This window comes from Zonotrichia albicollis, chromosome 25 (assembly GCF_047830755.1).
Source record: "Zonotrichia albicollis isolate bZonAlb1 chromosome 25, bZonAlb1.hap1, whole genome shotgun sequence".
NCBI lineage: Eukaryota > Metazoa > Chordata > Aves > Passeriformes > Passerellidae > Zonotrichia > Zonotrichia albicollis.
In genome coordinates this window covers 4,166,167-4,185,534 of record NC_133843.1, presented here as the reverse complement: position 1 = coordinate 4,185,534, position 19,368 = coordinate 4,166,167, and the positions used below count along the sequence as shown (strand labels likewise).

Sequence of the window (19,368 nt, the reverse complement as noted above, 5' to 3'; positions counted from 1 at the left end):
TTCCTCTGTCTGTTATTTTTTTTATTTTATGTGTTTGATGTGCAGATCACCAAGGGGAGAAAAAAAAAATACTTGTGGAGCCACAAATGTCTGCTTTGGGCATTTTCAGGGAGTTTTGTTTAAATTATACCCTAGGCAAAGGAACTGGGGCGTGAGCTGAAAGCAGCTTGGTTTAAACCCAGGCTTGGAGAATGCAGGAGCTGAAAGCAGCTTGGTTTAAACCCAGGCTTGGAGAATCCAGGAACTGAAAGCAGCTTGGTTTAAACCCAGGCTTGGAGAATCCAGGAGCTGAAAGCAGCTTGGTTTAAACCCAGGTTTACAGAGCTGAGCTGAGTTTGGGCCAGAGCTGCAGGAGACCAAACCCAGGGACTGACAGGGACCAGCACAGGTGGCAGCTTGAGCTGGGAGGGTTTTTCCTCTTCTCCATCCCAAATCCTGCAGGACCTTTTTAACCCTGCTCTAGTACAGAATTTTTCCCCCTTTCCCCCACCTTTTATCCCAGGCCAGGGGATGCCACTTCCTTGCCACTCTCAGACCCCTGTGGGATGGATTTGATTCAGGTGGGGTTTCTGGAGGTTCTTTTTGCAGGAACAAACCTCAATACCTGCAGCAGAACCCTGGGCACGGTGGCTTGTGGGTTTTATCTGGCAGTGGATAAAATATTCCTTTCCAATGCACTTGGCAAACAAACGAGGCGGGCAGAAATACAGATTGTGTTTGCTAATGGTAGCAGGCTGCCAAGGAATGCATCACCCACTGTTCACTGGGAGGGAAATTCCTCCCTTCCATGGGAGATGTCAGAGCTGCAGAGCCTGGGACTGAAGTGCTGCTCCTCACTCTGTGCTTTGCTCCAGGTTTTTCTTTTTGGTAGGGGGGGAATTAATGCTGGGATGAGGGGGCAGAGCAGAGTGAGCAGAGCCCTGGCTGATGCTGATTCATGGTGAGATGCTCAGGGCTCCAGCAGATCTTTGGGCAGCAGAGGTAAATGCCAGGGGTTTGCTGCACGGAGAGGAATCAGATCTGTGCGTGCAGCTGCAGTGCCCTGGCTGCTTTTCTGCACCCCCAGAGATGATTTTGGAGCTTAATCCAGTTGGATGGAGCATTCCCCAGCTCCTCACATCTTCCTGGGGCTCGTTTGTGGGATGTTCAATGTCTTGCAGTGAGGACCATGAAGTTCCCTCATTGTATTTGCATTGCAGAGGAAGGAATGATGGATCTGACTCCATGTTCTCAGAAGGCAAATTTATTATTTTATTACAGGATATTATATTAAAGAATACTATACTAAACTATACTAAAGAATACAGAGAGGATACTTACAGAAGGCTAAAAAGAAAATAATAATAATAATAATAATAATAATAATAATAATAATAATAATAATAATAATAATAATAATAAACTCATTACTCTTTCCAGAGTCTCGACACTCCTGGACCATGATTGAGGGGTTTGCTCCCTCCATCACCCCAGTTATCTAAAAATTGGAGTTTTAATTCACATTCTCCTGGATTATCTAAAAATTGGTTTTAATCCACATTTCCTCTGGGTTTACCTGTATCTTTCCTCAAATACCTGGTGTACTCAAAAGCCCAGCAGTAGGTAAAAGAAACTCAGTATCAGGTATGGATTTCTCTGTTCCTGCCTCACTCTGTGTTGTACCTTGTGCCACCAATAAAACCCAAACTCATTATTTTTTCCCCACATGGCTTTTTTGATCTGCTTCTCTTCCCTTCCTCTGCTGAGATGGCAGAGACCATGAGAAGTGGCTGGAGCAAATGCTATTTGTCTGCTCCTTGGGTCCAGACAATTTGGATTTAAATATATCTTAAAATTAAAAACCCAGCCTTTAAAATATTTTTATCTTCTTAAGGATATCCTTTTCCTCCCTGGAGTACATTTGGAGAGAGATTCCTGCATGTAAATCTGCTTGTGCTGCTGCTGCAGAGTGGTGAAGGCTCAGAATCCCCCTTGAAGGAATAAATGGGACCTGGTGGCATTAACTGAGCCCAAATAATGACAGTTCCTAAAAAAGGTGGAGAGGAACCTTCAGTCCCAGAGGAAAGCTGGCTTTGGGACAAAGCTCATTGTCCTGCACCACATCCCCATCCCCTCAAAGCTTTGTGTGCTGCTGCCCTCTCACACCAGGCTCAGGACAGTGAATAACTCCAGGGAGCTTCATTGGTGACCCCAAAACTAAAAATAAAATGCTATAAAACTTTTAAAAAAAACCTTTCCTCGGTTGCAAATCATTTCCCAGTGGTTCCCAAGTGAAACAAGGTGCAAAGCACCACAGATGACATCCAGCCCTGCCCTATTTCTGGCTCTGAAGGCAGAGCTGAGTTTCTTTTGGACACATTTTCTCTGGAGATGCTGCTTGGCATGCTGCAGGGATTTCTCTGGAGGGCAGCTGAGCTCCCAGGCCTCCCCTCAGGGCTGATTTCAGCCTGCCCAGCTTGATTGCATCCACCAAGGAAGGGATTTATGACACCTTGCAGGTTTATAGGTGCTTTTTGCCATGTAATAAACCTGACTCACAGCACACCCAATTTCCAGGGGTCTGTTCCCAAAACTCCCAGAATTCAGGTTCTCCTAGACACCTCTGCTGCTGTATTTTGATTTTCTCTGCAGTGTTAGAGCCTGGAAAAAACTGCCTTTGCTGAATTCCCCTGGAGCCCTGCTTTCCTTCCCTGGCCAGAACTGGATCAAACAATATCTCTGCCACGCTTTGGAGATAAGGCAGGAGCTGAGCAAACCTGCCCCTATCTCTGCTTTAATTTTTCCTTGCAAATAGTGTGGAGCCAATGCCTCTCTGCCCAGATCAGCTCCTCTTATCAGAGGGATAATAACCGGCTCACTAACCAACATAATTCCTCTATAACCCCCAGCAATCTTTTGGGAGGATTTTGCAAGTGGCTGAAGAACAGAAGGAAATCTCTGGCTGGAGGATTAATTGGTACAAAATCAAGGCAGTATTTGACTGTGTGCTTAAAAAAAATCATTTAAAAATCAACTAACTCTGTGTGTGTAAATACAGTGACTGCATTTCCACTTGTTTGCTCTTAAGTGGTCCCTCAGTGGCTCCTGCAGATGCAGGGCCTGGCTGGAGTGTGCAGGAAATGGAGGTGCACAGGATCATGATCCAGTTTGGGATTTCAGCTCTGCAGAGCTCCCAGGGCAGTGCTGCAGCTCTGAGGGAAGCATTTTGTGTTCCTGGCTTGCTGTGGATGCTCTGGGGCTGTTCTGCAGCTGCATCCCCTCCTCTCTGCTGCTGCTCAGCCCTCCCAGGCACACATCCATGCCTGGGCAGCTCCCACAGCCCAGGGGATCATTTTGTCTCCAAATCTCTGTTTTTTCTACATTTTTCTGTTCAGTTTGCCAGCAGTTTCCTTTCTGCTTGCTGGGCTGATGCTGCTGAAGAGCTCTGGGTTTCCTTCTTGATCCTTCTCCCTTTTTGTGACCGTGTTCACAGGGGTCTGAGGATGAGGGAAGAGATGAGGATCTGACTCCATGTTTCAGAAGGCTTGATTTATTATTTTATGATATATATTACATTAAAACTAAACTAAAAGAATAGAAGAAAAAGTTTCTCAGAAGGCTAGCTAAGAATAGAAAGAAAGAATGATAACAAAGGCTCTGCCTCAGACTCTCTGTCCAAGCCAGCTGACTGTGATTGGCCATTAATCAGAAACAACCAACATGAGACCAATCACAGATGCACCTGTTGCATTCCACAGCAGCAGATAATCAATGTTTACATTTTGTTCCTGAGGCCTCTCAGCTTCTCAGGAGAAAAAAATCCCAGAGAAAAGACTTTCATAAAAGATGTCTGTGACACCTTTATTTTTTTCCCCCTTCCAATCAAATCAAATCAAATCAATATCAGCCAGCAGCACCAAACCTCTGTGTGCTGCACAATCAGATTCCTGTCCCAGGAACCAGCTGGGATTATCAGCTCTCTTTGCACTTTGAATTTTTTAATAGCATTAACTCTGGCCTAGTCATGTTCTCCTAAAATCCCATTTCCATTTGCCTTTGCAAGGCAGGAGCAGACACCACTCTGTGTTTTTTCCCTCCTCCCTCGCCTGCAGAAATCACAACCAGAATTAAGAGACAGATTTTGAAGGTTAAAACTCCCCAGATTGTTTCCCTCTCAGTTGTCATTTCGGGACTGTTTTGTTTTCTTTCTGATTGCATCAAATATTTGTACTCCTGTGGGGACTGTGGTGCGAGGGTGAATCTCCCTTAAGAAAATAAAGGGATTTTTTCCATCATTTTTGTGGTGTAGCTGGGGGGAAACTGGTGAAAAAAGCATTTACCAAAAGTGGCTCAATGTGGGGCTGTGCCTCTCCTAAAGGCTCTGAATTATTTAAGGCATTGCTGAGACTTTAATATTTAGAAATATTGAAATGGAGACCCTTTCGCCCTGAATTTTAGATACTTTTTCTGTTAATCTCACAGGCAGCCTCTGAGAGAGGGGACTTGGCCAGCATCCTGTCCCAGCACAAAACAGCTGGATTATTTATTTAAAAATCACTGGGGTTTTTTATTTATTTATTTATTTTAAAATCACTGTTTTACCAAGTTAGAAAGAGTTTTGAAGAATTTTGAGTTTATGAAATCTTTTGGCTGTGCTCAGCAGTGTGTGGAGGGGGTAGTGGGTTTCTAGTATGTGAATTATCAGTTCCTTTTTTAATTTTTCAAGTTATAAACCTAATCCTGAAGTAATTTGGGTGCCCCTTCTCCCATCCTAGTCCCACACACTGCTGCTTGCACTAAGTAGAAAGAATTGCATTTGCCTTTTGGCTTTTTTTATCTCCTCCAAATCCCCCCATTGCTTTGGGTATTTTTTTGTTATTATTGGCCTCATTTATTCAGCACAACAATGTTTTTTCTGGGAAAATGCCCAGTGCTGGGCACAGCTTGGGAGAGGTCCTGTGAGGGCAGGGTAGAAAGGTGGATGCAGAACCTTCATGTGAATAAATAGCAGGAAATAACATCTTTTTTGTCTTCCTCAAGTACCACACTGAAAACCCATACTTGAATTATTACTCTTGATCATATTTAGCTTTGAGTTAATACAATTGCTTCTTGGCTACCTGTCTCTTAGGATCATGTATGGCTTATTTTCATTTTCTAGCTCTGGCTATTTGAAAATCATGGTTTGGGTTATGGAGTACATGTGGAAGGAATAAAGGTTCCTGCTGTCAGCTTTGCTTGCTGTGCCTTGTGCAGCACATGGGGGAAATTCAAGAGTCATTTCTATACTCGTGGGAATTTATTTATGAGAATTTCATGAGTCTGAGTAAAAAAACAAAGTTTTGGAAGAGAAGAAAGAAGAGAAGAATCCAGATGCAATCATTGCCTAGCAGAGGGCTGGGATTCAGGCTGGGAGCTGGGATGGTTCCCCATGGTTTTGGGAAGGCACAGCTGCTCCCTGAAATATTCTGGCAGTGCTTGCAGAGCCATCAGCCCATCTTCCCTGGTGGGGTTTGCTTTCTCCATCACCCCAGTCCCACCCTGGTGCTCCCTGTGCTGCAGGAAATTCTGCTGTGGGGTCCCCTCTGTGCCCCATTCCTGCTCCTTCAGGGCAGCACTGTTACTGCTCCCTAAAAACCTTCTGGGTTAGCTAAAAATTGGGGGTTTAATTTACATTTGCAATTACTGTGGGTTTACCTGTATCTTTCCTCAAATACCTGGTGTACTCAAAAGGTAAAAGATGCTCAGTATCAGGTATGGATTTCTGTGTTCCTGCCTCACTCTGTGCTGTACCTTGTGCCCTTCTCTTTCTCTTTACATCTCTCCTCTCCCTACTCTTCCCCTTTACTCCTTTTCTCTCCCTTCTCTTCCTCTTTAGTCCTGTCCCACCTCCCTCCCTGCTGTCCCATGTTTATCCTTGGATAAACATTCCTGCTCCTTCAGGGCAGCACTGTTACTGCTCACTAAAAACCTCCTGGGTTAGCTAAAAATCGGGGGTTTAATTTACATTTGCAACAGGTTTGCAGTTACTGTGGGTTTACCTGTATCTTTCCTCAAATACCTGGTGTACTCAAAAGGTAAAGGATGCTCAGTAGCAGGTATGGATTTCTGTGTTCCTGCCTCACTCTGTGCTGTACCTTGTCTTTTCTTCTTTACTCCTCTCTTCTCCCTTCCCTTTCTCTTTCCTCCTCTCCTTTCTCTTCCTTTTTACTCCTGTCCCACCTCCCTCCCTGCTGCCCTGTGCTTATCCTTGGATTATTTTGGGAATATCCAGGATGTGTTGGTGCCAGGATTCCTCCTCATATCAGTGTCACTGTGCCCTGCCTGCTGTCCCATGCAGGAATGGCAGGACCTTTCCAGGGTGCCCAGAGCATCCCTGGATCCCATACAGCTTCTGTGCCTTCTGCTGCCCTCTTTGGTTTTTGGTTTTTTTTTTTTTAATTTTATATTTTAGAAAATAATTTTTATTTATTCTATTCTCCCAGCCCCAGGTTTTATTTCTTTTTATTTATTTTATTATTTTATATTTTTAAAATGGATTTTTTTTTTATTTATTCTGTCCTCCCAGCCCTAGCTTTTATAGCTTTTATTTTATTTTATTTTATTTTATTTTATTTTATTTTATTTTATTTTATTTTATTTTATTTATTATTACTTTATACTTTTAAAATAAAATATATTTTATTTTTTTCTCTCTTCTCCTAGCCCCAGGTTTTATTTATTTTACATTTTATTTTATTTTATTTTATTTTATTTTATTTTATTTTATTTTATTTTATTTTATGTTTTTAAATAAAATAAAATTTTTAAAATTCATTCTCTTCTCCCAGCCCCAGGTTTGCCTGGTGCAGTGCCCTGATAACTCCATAAGAGCAGCTCCCTGCTGCCTCCAGCACTGCAGCACAAGCCCAGATGAATAAAAGGCTGTCACTTTTATTAACTTTGCTGCCTGGTGTGGTGTTTAATTCCAGGCAGGCACCCAGTGCAGCCCTCTCAGCTTTAAATGGCTTTTCCTGCCTTTGGGAATGTGTGTAAAATAGATGGGGCAGCATTACACCCCCCATTGCCACCAGTACTGTGGGTATTCAGAAAAACAAGATATTTTTGGTACTGCTTGGCATTTTTCTCCTCATTTTCAGACTGAAAAACCTCATTTCCAGTACTGATTTGGGGTCACTTTGTGGTTTTTTTGCCCAGAGAGGTCTTGGAGCACCTGGGACAGTGGAAGGTGTCCCTGCCATGGCAGAGAGTGGAACAAGATGAGCTTTAAGGTCCCTTCCAGCCCAAACCACTCTGTGATTTTATAGGATTTTATAGGCATGGGTATTTTATTTCATCACAGTCAGGTGTGCTGTAAAATTTAGTGAAGTAGAAACATTTTGGTGTTACTTTTTTTGGTGTAACTTCGGAAAAAAAGTGGTTTAAAACCTTCAGGTGTTCAGTTTTTGTCCTGAACCTCCTGGCAGGGTAGAACAAACTTTGCAGTGAAAATCTTTAATAAGCACAGATTAGAAATTCATTAAGTGGTGTATAATAGGTAAGTAAAATATTATCTGTCTTGATGCTTAGAAAAACCAAGTTTATTTCATTTTTTTTTTTTTTAATTAACAATAAGAGGGGAAAAATAAGGTTTCTGAAAGAGGGCTCTGGGTCTTGAGAGTGAAGGGCAGTGGAGTGGGAGCAGGAGGCTCTGGGGCATCTCGACCTTCCAACCCAAATCACTCTGTGATTTTGTAGGATTTTATAGGATTTATTTTATTTGTTTCATCACAGTCAGGTGTGCTGTGATTTTTAGTGTGGTAGCAACACTTTGGTGGCAAAAAGAGTGGTTTAAAACATCCAGGTGTGTCCTGAACCTCCTGGCAGGGTAGAACAAACTTTGCAGTGAAAATCTTTAATAAGCACAGATAGAAGTTCATTATGTGGTGCATAATAGGTAAGCAAAATATTATCTTTCTTGATGCTTAGAAAAACCTTCAAGTTTATTTCATTTATATTTTAAAATATTGACAATAAGAGGGGAAAAATCAGGTTTTTGAAGCAGAGCTCTGGGTCTTGAGGGTGAAGGGCAGAGGGGTGGGAGCAGGATGCTCTGGGGCATCTGGAGAGCCCAGGGTGGGCTCAGCCTGTGGATTTAAATCTGTTAAATCAATATGAGCCCCTAAACACAGAACCTGGGGAGTTTTTCTGCCCTCAGCCCCTCACCTGCCATGGATGGATGGGCAGGGAGGAAGCTGCTCGTGCCTGTGCTGCAGTGCAGTTATTTTTATCTGTTATATATTGTTCCCAGTGGAATTACTCTGGCCCTAACCTGTAGATAAGGGCTGTTACTAAATGAATGTGAGCTCTGCCTTGAAGGTTAAATTGCTGCCTTGCAGGCTGGTGAGGAAGGTGGGGAGATATTTACCCTCCTCCTCTGAAAAAGGAGCTCCCACGAGCTCCAGCTCTGAGCTGGCAGTTTTGTTGAGTACTACTTGAAAAAGGCAGGAATTGCACTGAAATGCTGTGTTTAGTCCTCCGAATTGCTGGGGATTCCTGATTAAGATGCCAGCTCTCAGGTGGGATCCCACAGCCCTGGAAGAGGTGCAAATTTCCCCATAAATTTGGGAAAGCTCCTCACAGAGATCCCCAGGATGTCACAGCTGGGGGATGCTGCATTTTTGGATCCTCCTCAAAAATGAAGTGGCAGCTTCAGAAAATTATTTTGGCCAAAAGCACCCAGTTCTTAGTGGCAGTGTGGACTGGATTATGCCCAGCCTTGGTGTTGGCATCTTCTGGGTGTGAAATAAATGATGATTGGCAGCAATACAGCCAAGGAAAATGCTGCTGGTCCTGCCCATCCCCAGGGTTTGGTGTAGAAGGATTAGGATGGCAAAATCAGTAGGAAAACGTACAAAAAATGGCAGAAATGGTGACTGCCCTGGCCAGATGTTAATTTTTCAGCTGGCAACCAACAAAGCTATAGATTTAGTCCTGGCTTAGCCAGCAAGGAGCAGGTTGGTCATTGGGAGGTCACCATGGGATACACTGGGTGGGCAATATTGGGATTTACATCACTGGAGGCTTCTCCTCACATCCTGGAGTGATTTCTCTGTTATTTATGGCTCAGCTCTCAGGGTTGGTCACTCAGGTGAGCCCAGCAGGTCCAGGTGAGCCTCCCTGGCTCCCCATTGCCAGGGGATGCAGGAATGTTGGGCTCCATGCAGGAATGTTTGTGGGGCTGCACTGCAGCCCTGGAGCTCTGGTTTATCTGCAGGTCCCCCTGGTTAACAAACAAGGCTGCTGCAGGTTTTTAGAAGCTGTTAGCATGAACCATTAACTCTTCCTTTTAATTATTCAGGTTGCCTCTTTTAAATTTCTTTTTTAAGTAGAGCTAATAGGCTTTGCAGAGGAGGCTTCCAACCACAGCAGTTCCTCCCCAGAGGAGCCCTGTTTGTGCATCACCAGCTAATCTCTTTTCTTCATTATCCCTTATCTTTCTCTAGCTGATTAATTGCTTTCAATTGATTTATAAATATTCTGTTGATACACACAGTGACAGGAGGGGAATGGGATATGTCCAGGCTCAGGGGTCATTGATCCATGCAGCCCCTTGGGCTTTCCTACCCTGCCTCACAAATCCCAGCCAGGCTTTATTCCCACTTTTTTTTTGTCTTTTGCAATTTCTGCAATCAACCAAAACTTGGGTTGTGGCATCACTTGGAGTCTGTGCACATGCACAAGCCTTGTGCCAAGTTAGAGTCAGGTTTTGGGTGGAAAGAAATGGGGTTTGGGTGAGTTTTGGTCGTGTTGATGAATGCAGCAGGTTGTGTGGGTGTCAGAAAAACCTGTTTTCTATGCTGAATTCCCTAAAATACATTTATTTATTTATTTATGTATTTATATGTAGGTGGAGTGGTTGATGAAGAGAGAGCATTAAAAACTCTGTGGAAACTCCAGGGTTGCTTAAAAAAAATTTTAAAGGCAATAATAGTTGGGTATTAAGAGAGTGGCCAATATCAGAGTGGAGCTGCCCACCTTCAGCCCCACTGGAATCTCAGGTGGCATCGAGGCTGCAAAGCCATTTTTAGAAACAGCAGCACATTTATATACAGGGATAAATCATTAAGCAGCCCCAACAGATTTCCCATTTTCCCTGCTATTTCTCTGCATGCAGCCTGTTCCCTCCAAGTGCCCCCATGAACCCTGCAGAGCTGGGAGGCTCTGGAGACATCATGGCCCTTGCAGTGACATTCCTAGATTTGTTGTTGCCTGACTTATCATTATTTTTCTATTATTATTATTATTATTATTATTATTATTATTATTATTATTATTATTATTATTATTATTATTGTTAGGCTTCAACAAGAAAATGTTTCCCAAAGTTTGAGGCCCCCCACTCAGCTCTGGGGTTTGTTGTTGCCTTATTATTCCTATTATTATTATTATTATTATTATTATTATTATTATTACTATTCAACAAGAAAATATTTCCCAAAGTTTGAGACCCACCACGCAACTCTAGGATTTGTTGTTGCCTGATACTACTACTATTATTATTATTATTATTATTATTATTATTATTATTATTATTATTATTATTAATATTATTATTTTCCTTCTCTTTCCCTGTACTGGCACAGCCCCAATGTGTGGCAGTGTTAATTACACGCTGCTAATGAGCAATTGCAGCTCCTTTAGCAGCCCAGGCTGACACTTTATCGGGGATTTGCAGGAGTCATGTAATTTTTGTAGCATCATCTATGGTAATATATTCACTGCAGCATGACATGGGATGAGGCTCAATGAATAATGTAAAACCCAGAATAACACTGAATCTATATGAGATGTGCTTTTCCCCCCAGCATTGTTTGAGAAAGGAAAATATTGATTCTGGTGGGGTTCAGCGGTTCAGGGCTCTCGGGGAACTCAGGTTTTGCTGATCCATGCCCACCCTGTCCCTGCAGGGCCACAAACCTGCAGCTGTCTGTGCCACCCCTGCCTCGTTAGTGCTGGTGGAGCTGGGGAGGGCAGGGAGGGTCACTGACATTTGCAGCTGGATCCAGATGTTGCAGAAGCACAGCAGGTCCTGCTGGGTTCAGGTGAAACTTCCCTCTCCATAAAACATCAATTTTTTTCCCCCCAGTTACCATCTCTGAATGCAAATTAGGATGGATAATTTCTATTTGTTTTCCTTTTTAACCAATTTCCCCCTATTCTGATCTGTGTCATTTATATTTGAGGGCCATTATCTTAGACTCATTACAGCATTTTAGCATTTGAATGAAAATATTGTGAAGAGCCCAGAAGTTAGGCATAAAATGTCTGTGATGATAAATATAATCCTTGTGATAAAATTAAAAAACACAATAGAAGTAACTGTGATGTGCTCAGGAAGTTGTACCAAATGAGATTAGAACCAACATGATAATGTTTGCCCTCTCCCTGTTGCTTTTTTGCCTCTTTAAAACAGCTTTTGCAGTGCTGCTTTAAAGAAGGGGAAAATGCTGTGTATGGCCTGGATAGGGAGCTAACAAAAAAATTCAGATTTTTCTCTCTATTGAGGCTCTCATTAATAACTGCAAAAACTCTTGGTGATGCACGTGTGATTTTTCAGGAGCTTAAAATACTCCGACAGCACTGGAGGAGGAGGAGGAGGTGCTAAATGGTGCCAAGTTCCTCAATGAAAATTACTCTCAGTGCCTCTGGTTTTGGAGCCAGATCGATGTTAATTAATCCTTGCCTCACACATTACGTTCTCCAACCTCAGCACCGTTGGATTTTAGCTCAGGAGGAGCAGATGGAGGTTCCCAAAGTGCCTCTGAAACTCCCAGCCGAGCGCTCTCCTCCATGACAATGCCAATTTGTCATGAGTGAAGTGTTTGACAAAAATCTGTCATTTTTGAGAGAAGTTTTGCCTTGAAAGAAAAACCAGGGGGAAAAAAGAAATCAGCTCTGTTTTGAAACATGTCCTCACTCTGTTATCTGTATTTTGCAAAAGAGGGGGATGGAGAGGGGAGTTTCCATGGCCGTGGGAGGGAAGTTTTAGTAAGTTTTCCTGCAAGCAGGGGGCATTGTATGAGGTCTCCAGATTTTTCTGATCTGGTGGTTTTTGTGGACAGCTCTGTCCTCCGGGTCAGATGTGGCTCTGAAGGTGCAGGGATGCATCCCTGGCCTTCTGCACCTGAGCTCACTCAGCAGTGGCTGCGGGTGCCTCCAGGGCAGCGACACAGCACCAGGCAGATGCTCAGGCTGCGTTTGATCAGCCACCAGCTCCTGTTCCGTGCTGCAGGGAGGGAGAGCTGTTCCCTTTGCAGCAGCAGTGCTGGAGCTGAGTTGCTTTTTCACACAGTCATAAGATCATCAAGGTTGTAAAACCCCTCTAAGATCATCCAGCCCAACCAAGGCCACCGCTAAGCCGTGTCCCCAGGTGCCACATCCACATGGCTGTTAAATCCCTCCAGGACTGGGGACTCCACCACTGCCCTGGGCAGCCTGTGCCAGGGCTGGACAACTTTTTAACCCCAACTTGACTCTCTGTTGCCAGTCCATGCCCTTGGGACGGTGGCTGGGATTTTTGGCAGAGCTGGGACAACTTTTGGTGGTGACCACATCTAGATTGCTTGCTTCAGAACCACAACCCTGGTGAGACCTCCAAGCGCAGGAAGCTGGAGATGGGACACACGATGCAGGTTTGTCTGCTGGTGGGGGTTGTCAAGTTTGGATCAGCCTGCAGACACCTTCAGGGCCAGGCTTGGGTGGGAAGGGTCTCTCCTGCCCCTGAGGAAGGGTCTTGGCTAGGCAGGGCTGAAGGAGGCTGGCTGATTTGGGTCTGGCCCTTAATGCCAATCCCAGCACCAGCAGCAGCCAGAATCCACAGGGAATGACTCCAGGGACACAAACACCTCCCTGGCCTCAGCTTCCACCTGGACAGTGACCACCACTGACCACACAGCAATGGTTGATCCAGAGCAAGAGAGGACACCAAGACCAACCCCACAGACAAAGGGTGACTGCTGCCTGTCACAGGGACACACTCAGAGCCCTGTGGCACCACACAAACCCAGCGAGCCATGAGCTGGTGGTTCAGCAGCACCGTTTTTCCATTTTCCAAAGGGATCATTAACCACAAGGGAAGGGGCAGGGGAATCCTTGCAGGTCCACAGCTGGGTTAAAGAGCAGCAGTGTCTGAGCCCGCCCGGGTGCTGTGGCTGTGAGTAACGCTGCCGGGCCACCATTACTCAGCAGAGGCAGCTCCAGCCCAGCTCCCGCTGCTCCCCGGGCTCCTCTGCCAGGGAGCGGCTCTCGGGGCGCTTCGGGCTTGTGCAATGCCCGTGACGTGCAGAACCTCCTCCCTGTGCTTCGGGGCGCTGAACTCAGCACCTTCCCGAGCTCACACGGCTGCCTTGGCTCTGGGATTAGGAAGCCAGCAGGGTTAAAGCCGCAGGTGCCGCGGGGATCCCGGCTCGCGTGGGGCGGCTCCGGCCGTGGCAGCGCTCCCGCAGCACCGCCAGCGGAGCGGGCACGGGCGGGCTCCGACTTGATCCCGGCCAGGGGAGCTGTGCAAACAGGCTGCCATGGGAGGGAGGTGACGCAGAGCTTCCCTGGCCTTCCCGGAGCTGAGGTAGGCGATGGCAGGGGCAGGGACACCGCAGAGCCGTGCCCGGCCATGTGGCAGTGCCAGCCTGTTCGTGCGCTGGGTTTGTTGCAATGAGAACCAGCACTTGTTGCTCAACAAAACCTACCCCTTCTCCTTCTCCTTCTCCTTCTCCTTCTCCTTCTCCTTCTCCTTCTCCTTCTCCTTCTCCTTCTCCTTCTCCTTCTCCTTCTCCTTCTCTTTCCCCTTCCCGAGCTGCTAGCAAGGAAGCAGCAGGGCAGGGAAGGGGCAATGCCCAGCAGCGTGCACTGAGAGGGCAGGAGGGTGACAACGTGGTTTATTGGGAGGACACGAGGGTGTCACGGGGGTGGGTGACAACCTGGTTTATTGATTTTTGTGTACAGGCTGGCCATGGGTGCATTCCTTCCCAGCCAGGCCAGCTCACTCCTCCCGCAGTTGTACTGTCACCCACTTCCCCAGAACGTCAAAGCCTATGGACACGGGGTGTGCCTCAGTTTCCCCATGCCTGAGATAGTGTTGCTGTAGGGTGGGGGAGCTGTGGCTGGCAGAGCCTCGGTGCTGTTGTAAAGTGGAATGTGGTGGGGTTTTTGTGTTTCAGGAGCTTTGTGCAAGCGCTGCCTTCCTGGTCAGAGCAAGAGGTGTGTGTTTGCAGTGTGCTCCAGAGCATCCCCGAGCTGGGAGCTGGCCAGGCAGGGCTCATTTACTGAGGTTAACAGTGTAGAGACAGGCAAAAATTCATAAACCCAAAGGGCTTCTGCCCAGTTCTTCATCGCTTTAAAATTTATAAAGCAGGTCTGCTGTGGGGGGGCTTGGAAACAGGCAGCCTAGGCAGCAGGGTGAGGGCAGGTAACAGTGCACCGTGTACCTTAGGGAACAAAAATATTTGTATTAGGTAAAATTTCCTCACTGAAGTAGTGGTCAGGCACTGGACCTGGCTCCTCAGGGGAAGTGGTGGAGTCGTCATCCCTAGAAGTATTCAGAGAACAAGCAGATGAGGCATTGCCATATGGTTTAGTGGCCATGGTGCTATTTGGTTAAGAGTTAGACTTGATCTTGGAAGTCTTTTCCAACCTTGATGGAAAAGCTATACCAGCGTGCTGGCTTTCAGAGAGTTCGGTTGTTCTGCTGTATTTTTATGTGGCTTTTGTCACAGAAAGGCAGGTAACGCGTTTTGCTTTGTCTCTGCTCACGCCATCCCGCATAAAATAAGTAATAACTGCATTGCGAGAGCAAACGCTGCACGTGTTTGCCTAGTGGGGACGAGCTGGCCCGAGCCCCGGGGCCGCTGCCTCAGTTTCCCCCGTGCTGAGTATCGCGAACAGCGCTGGCGACAGAGCCCCGGGGACCCGGCTGTGGCCGCTCGGTGGGTGGCAGCGGCGGGAGCGATGGGTGATTCCAGCCGGGAATCATTTCCGCCGCCGGCCGCCCGCGGGTTCCTGCTCGGCCCCGGGGCTCCGGGAGTCTTGTGCGGCCCCCGTCCCGCCGCGGCCGGGGCCGTGCGGGGCAGAGCCACTCCTCCGAGCCGTGTGACATCAAGCGAGCGGCGAGGGGTCAAATTCCCGGCGCAGGTAGCGCTGGCCGCACTTCCGCGCGGCACCGGCGAGGAGCCGCCCACCGGGGACCCCGCCGCGGCCCCGGGCCCGCCGTGCCCCGCCATGAAGTCGGAGCGTGAGGAGGAGGAGAGCGCGGCGGGGCCGTGCCGCTGCCAGCCGGGCTCCGCTCCGCGCCCGGCCCATTGTCCGGCGGGCCGGGCACGGCGAGGGGCGGCCGCGGGCGGTGCTGCGGGCAGGGCGCTGTGCTGCCCTCACGCAGGTAAGGGGGTCCGCGGGGGCTCCCCGGGAGCGCTCGGAGCTTCCCCTCGCTGGCTTTGTGCTTGCAGCTCGCTTCTTCCTGGAAACGAAACAGCGCCGGGAGCCGCCGGGGCCGCGGGGAGGGTGGCGGAGGTGGCGGTGGTGGCCGTGCTGTCCCCACAGAGGGCCGGCCAGGGGCTCCCCGGAGGCCCCGGTGCCCCCGCAGTCCAGCCCGGCTCCCGGAAGGGTTGGAGGGTCCCGGGGCTGCCCCGGGGGTCGCAGCCCACAGCCCGTGGCTTTCTGCCGTGGGTGCTGCCGGCAGCCTCCACACCCCCGGCCTGGCCCCCACGCCGCTCTGCGCACCCTCCCGCCGGCCTGCACAGGGGTTTAAACGGGGTTTTATTTACTTACATCCCCTGTGAGACACCCAGCAGCGTGTGGGCAGGGCAGAGCAGAGACTGGACGCTGCGTGCTGGAAATAATCTTTATTTTTAAGGGGGTATGGACATGGGGTAACTTGGCAATTACATCCCGCCCCAGCTGGGTGACGGGGCAGTGGGTCAGTGTGTGTGGCTGGGGTCCTGTCCCAGAGCTGGGACCATGTGGACACAGGCTGGTGTCTAACTCAGGAAATGGTAAAAGTGGTGTTTGCAAGGATTTGCTGTTACGGGGTGAAAGCTTTACCCTGAAATTCTTATGGATTGTCTGTGGCCAGGTGTGACTGCTCACTCCTAGCATTGCAGCAGCAGCACGGGGTGGAAATAAAAGCTTATTTAAATGTAAGAGATAGGTGTGCAAAGCCAGAATTCATTTTATTTATCCAAGAGGTGCTGCTGAGCGCCCTGGTACCCACGGGGAGGGAGGGCTGGGTGTGACAGCTCCTATGAGGTCATGGAGTGCCATGGTGCTGCTGAGCCGCTGTACTCAGAGATATGCCTGGGGTGCACAGCAGGGCTGGGCTGAAGTGATTTACAAAAGTCAGGCCCTTGTGCTTATCCCCTTGAGGAGATGATGCTGTGGGGTGGAAAGGGGGCTTGGTTTGAGCCACTGTGAGTCCATCATGGTGCCCAGGTGCCAAAGGGAGAGGTTGGATGTATTGGCTTTGCCCCAGCAAGTCCTGGGCAGTGGCAGTAGCTGTGTTCTCCTACAGATGGTTTGGGTTGGAGGGACCTTAAAGCTCATCTCATCCCACCCCCTGCCATGGCAGGGACACCTTCCACTGTCCCACATTGTTCCAAGCCCTGTCCAGCCTGGCATCAAACACTTCTGGGAATTAGGCAGCCACAGCTTCTATTGGCAACCTGAGCCAGGGCCTCCCCACCCTCACAGGGAAGAATTTCTTCCTCATATCCCATCTAACTGTGCCCATTCCCCTTGTCCTGTCACCTCAAGACCCTTGTCAGAAATCCCTCTCCAGCTTTCTGCATCTTTGCAAGAAGGAGGTCCCAAGCTGAGAAGCTACTTAAAAGTCAGAGGGGTTGAGATGCTCTTTAAAATACAAACTCAGCTCATCCCTGAGTCTTCAATCTTTATTTTTTTCTAGTAAGGTTCTCTATGACCCTTGCATTTCTCATCCTAGGACAGAGATGTGTGTATATGTATATTTATCCTGCTGATGTTCTGGATAAAAACTCACCCTTGACTTGTGCCCAGCAAAGCAAAAACCATCTCACTGTCAAACTCACCAAAGCAGCACAAAATGCAGCTTTCACCTGAGATACTGATTCACCCACACGAGCCTTGCCGTTTGTTCTGCATCCATTTTTAATATGTCCCCTCCAAAGGCAGAAATGCGTGTACAGCAATCGTGTCAGCTGAGTTACATGGAAAAAAAAGGCTTTTAAATGGATGTTCTTTAAAGTGATGCTTGTTCCAAGGCCAGTAAAAGGCTTTGCTGCTGCATGGAGGGTTGGTGTGCTGCCCAGAGGAGTCCAAGATGGGATTTGCAGGAGCAGGGGTGGAAACTTCAGCCCCAAATGCTGTCTGGAGATGTTCACCACGATTTAAAAAAGAAAAAATCTCGTTGGTGTTGTCTATTAACACCCATCAGTGGTTGAAGCATAAAGGATGCAGAATCCAGCAGTGTGATGGAAGTTTAATGTGATCAACTAAAATATAATTAACAGCCAATTATTTCAGTGGGAATGGTAGTTTTCATCAGTTGGTCTGGGAAATGTTTAAATTGCATTCATTTCATCTCTGCCCACTTGCAGCAGGTGTAGAAGGGGTTGGAATGAGTGATGGGGTTTGTTCATGCAAGACAATATCTCCTCCTCTGGGTAGTCAGGAATTACAGAAAGCACCAAATTCCCCTTCCCCCCAAAAGAAAAAGGTTACAAAGAGGAGGGAAAATTTAAAAGGGACAAAAATATTGGGGGGAAAGTGTTGGGGAAGCTTTTCACATGGAGGTTGTTGCATTTAGGAGGTGATTCCTAATGGCAAATTTAACTGATATAGTGACACTTGTGAGGGTGAATTGCAAAAAAAGCCTTTAAAAATATTATTTCCTCCTGATTGCTTTTGCATCATGCTGGGGGGTGTGAGGAGTCCCTGGTGAGGGGCACTGAGCCTGGTCCCTGCCAGGGAGGGCTGATGCTCACTGCAAACTCCTCTGCAGCCTCAGGCAGGGGCACAGCTCCATCCAGCTGATAGGAATCCCATGGAAACCCTCCCTCAGCCACCTGGATGTGGAAGGAGCAGAGGCTGAAATGAGGTGCCTGAATAATTGACGCCATTTTCCCAGCTATTGGAACTTTTCTGTAACGATCTCCAAGAGCTGCCTGCACGTTTTGGGTCATTTATTTAGGTACTTAAACCTGGCAGAGCAGTGAGGGTTTTCTCCCCCCTGTTTTAAAATTAAGCTGAAATTTCCCTTTCAAGCTGAGTCTTTTAATGCAAATTATGCCAATAACAGGGGATTTCTCCATAGGACCCTTGTGAGCAGGAGGTGCTGGAGGGTTGGGATGGAAGCTTGGAGAAGAGTGATGGAGAGCAGTGCATTGAGGGGAAAATTGGTGAGATTTTGGAGGGCAGAATACCAGAGGAAGCATTGGAGTGATGGAAATCCTGTACAAAGGTGTCATTACTGGTGTGTGCCCAGAGAATTTGTGGCTGTCCCATGCCTGGAAGTGTCCAGGGCCAGGTTGGACAGGGCTTGGAGCATCCTGGGATAGTGGAAAGTGTCCCTGCCCATGAAACAAGATGAGCTTTAAGCTCCCTTCCAACCCAAACCAGTTTGTGGCTCCATGACATTGGCAGGAGCTCTGAGAGGGAGTTGGAAAGAGGGATTTTCCTATCAAACCCTGGCTGCAGGGATTGGGCTTTCCAATTTTACATATATATATATATATATATATATATATATATATATATTTAAATATTTATTTATTTAAACTGGATTTGGCTTTGCCCTATATATAATAATGTATATGTAGCAAATCTAGCTATATATTGCAAAGCCTAATGCTTTTTTCTACATATATATATATGTCTATCTCAAATTATATATCTAAAAGGCAAGAATTTTGAATGTATTTACTGGTTCATTTTTTTCCCTTGATGAAGTGGCGTGTAAGGAAGGGTGCAAAGAAGTTATCAGGGAAAAAAAAATATATATATATATTTTTTTAAACAGGATTTGGCTTTGCCATATATATAATAATGTATATGTAGCAAATATAACTATATATTGCAAAGCATAATCCTTTATATATATATATATATATATATATATATATATATATATATATATATATATATATATATATATATGTGTGTGTGTGTGTGTCTATCTCAAATTATATGTCTAAAAAGCAAGAACTTTAAATGTATTTGGATGCCTCCATCCTCATCTACTGGTTCATTTTTTTCTCAGGAATAGCCCTTGATGAAGTGGCATGTAAGGAAGGGTGAAAAGAAGTTATCAGGGGGAAAAAAAAAAAATATATATTTAAACTGGATTTGGCTTTGCCATATATATATAATAATGTATATGTAGCA

The 19,368-nt window shown here is 46.7% G+C and overlaps 1 protein-coding gene across 3 annotated transcripts in view; it reads left to right on the top strand.

The window, feature by feature from the left end:
* KAZN (kazrin, periplakin interacting protein) overlaps positions 1 to 19,368 on the top strand; it is a 217,968-nt gene that overhangs the window by 181,459 nt on the left and 17,141 nt on the right. Inside the window, exon 1 of one of the 3 annotated variants that reach the window (XM_074558705.1) lies at positions 15,132 to 15,391. The exons of the other annotated variants lie outside the window; for them this stretch is intronic. Coding sequence (XP_074414806.1) covers positions 15,235 to 15,391 — 157 coding nt within the window. The 5' untranslated portion in view covers positions 15,132 to 15,234. Of the gene's footprint in view, positions 1 to 15,131; positions 15,392 to 19,368 lie in introns of those variants that run through there. 3 annotated transcript variants of the gene reach the window in all.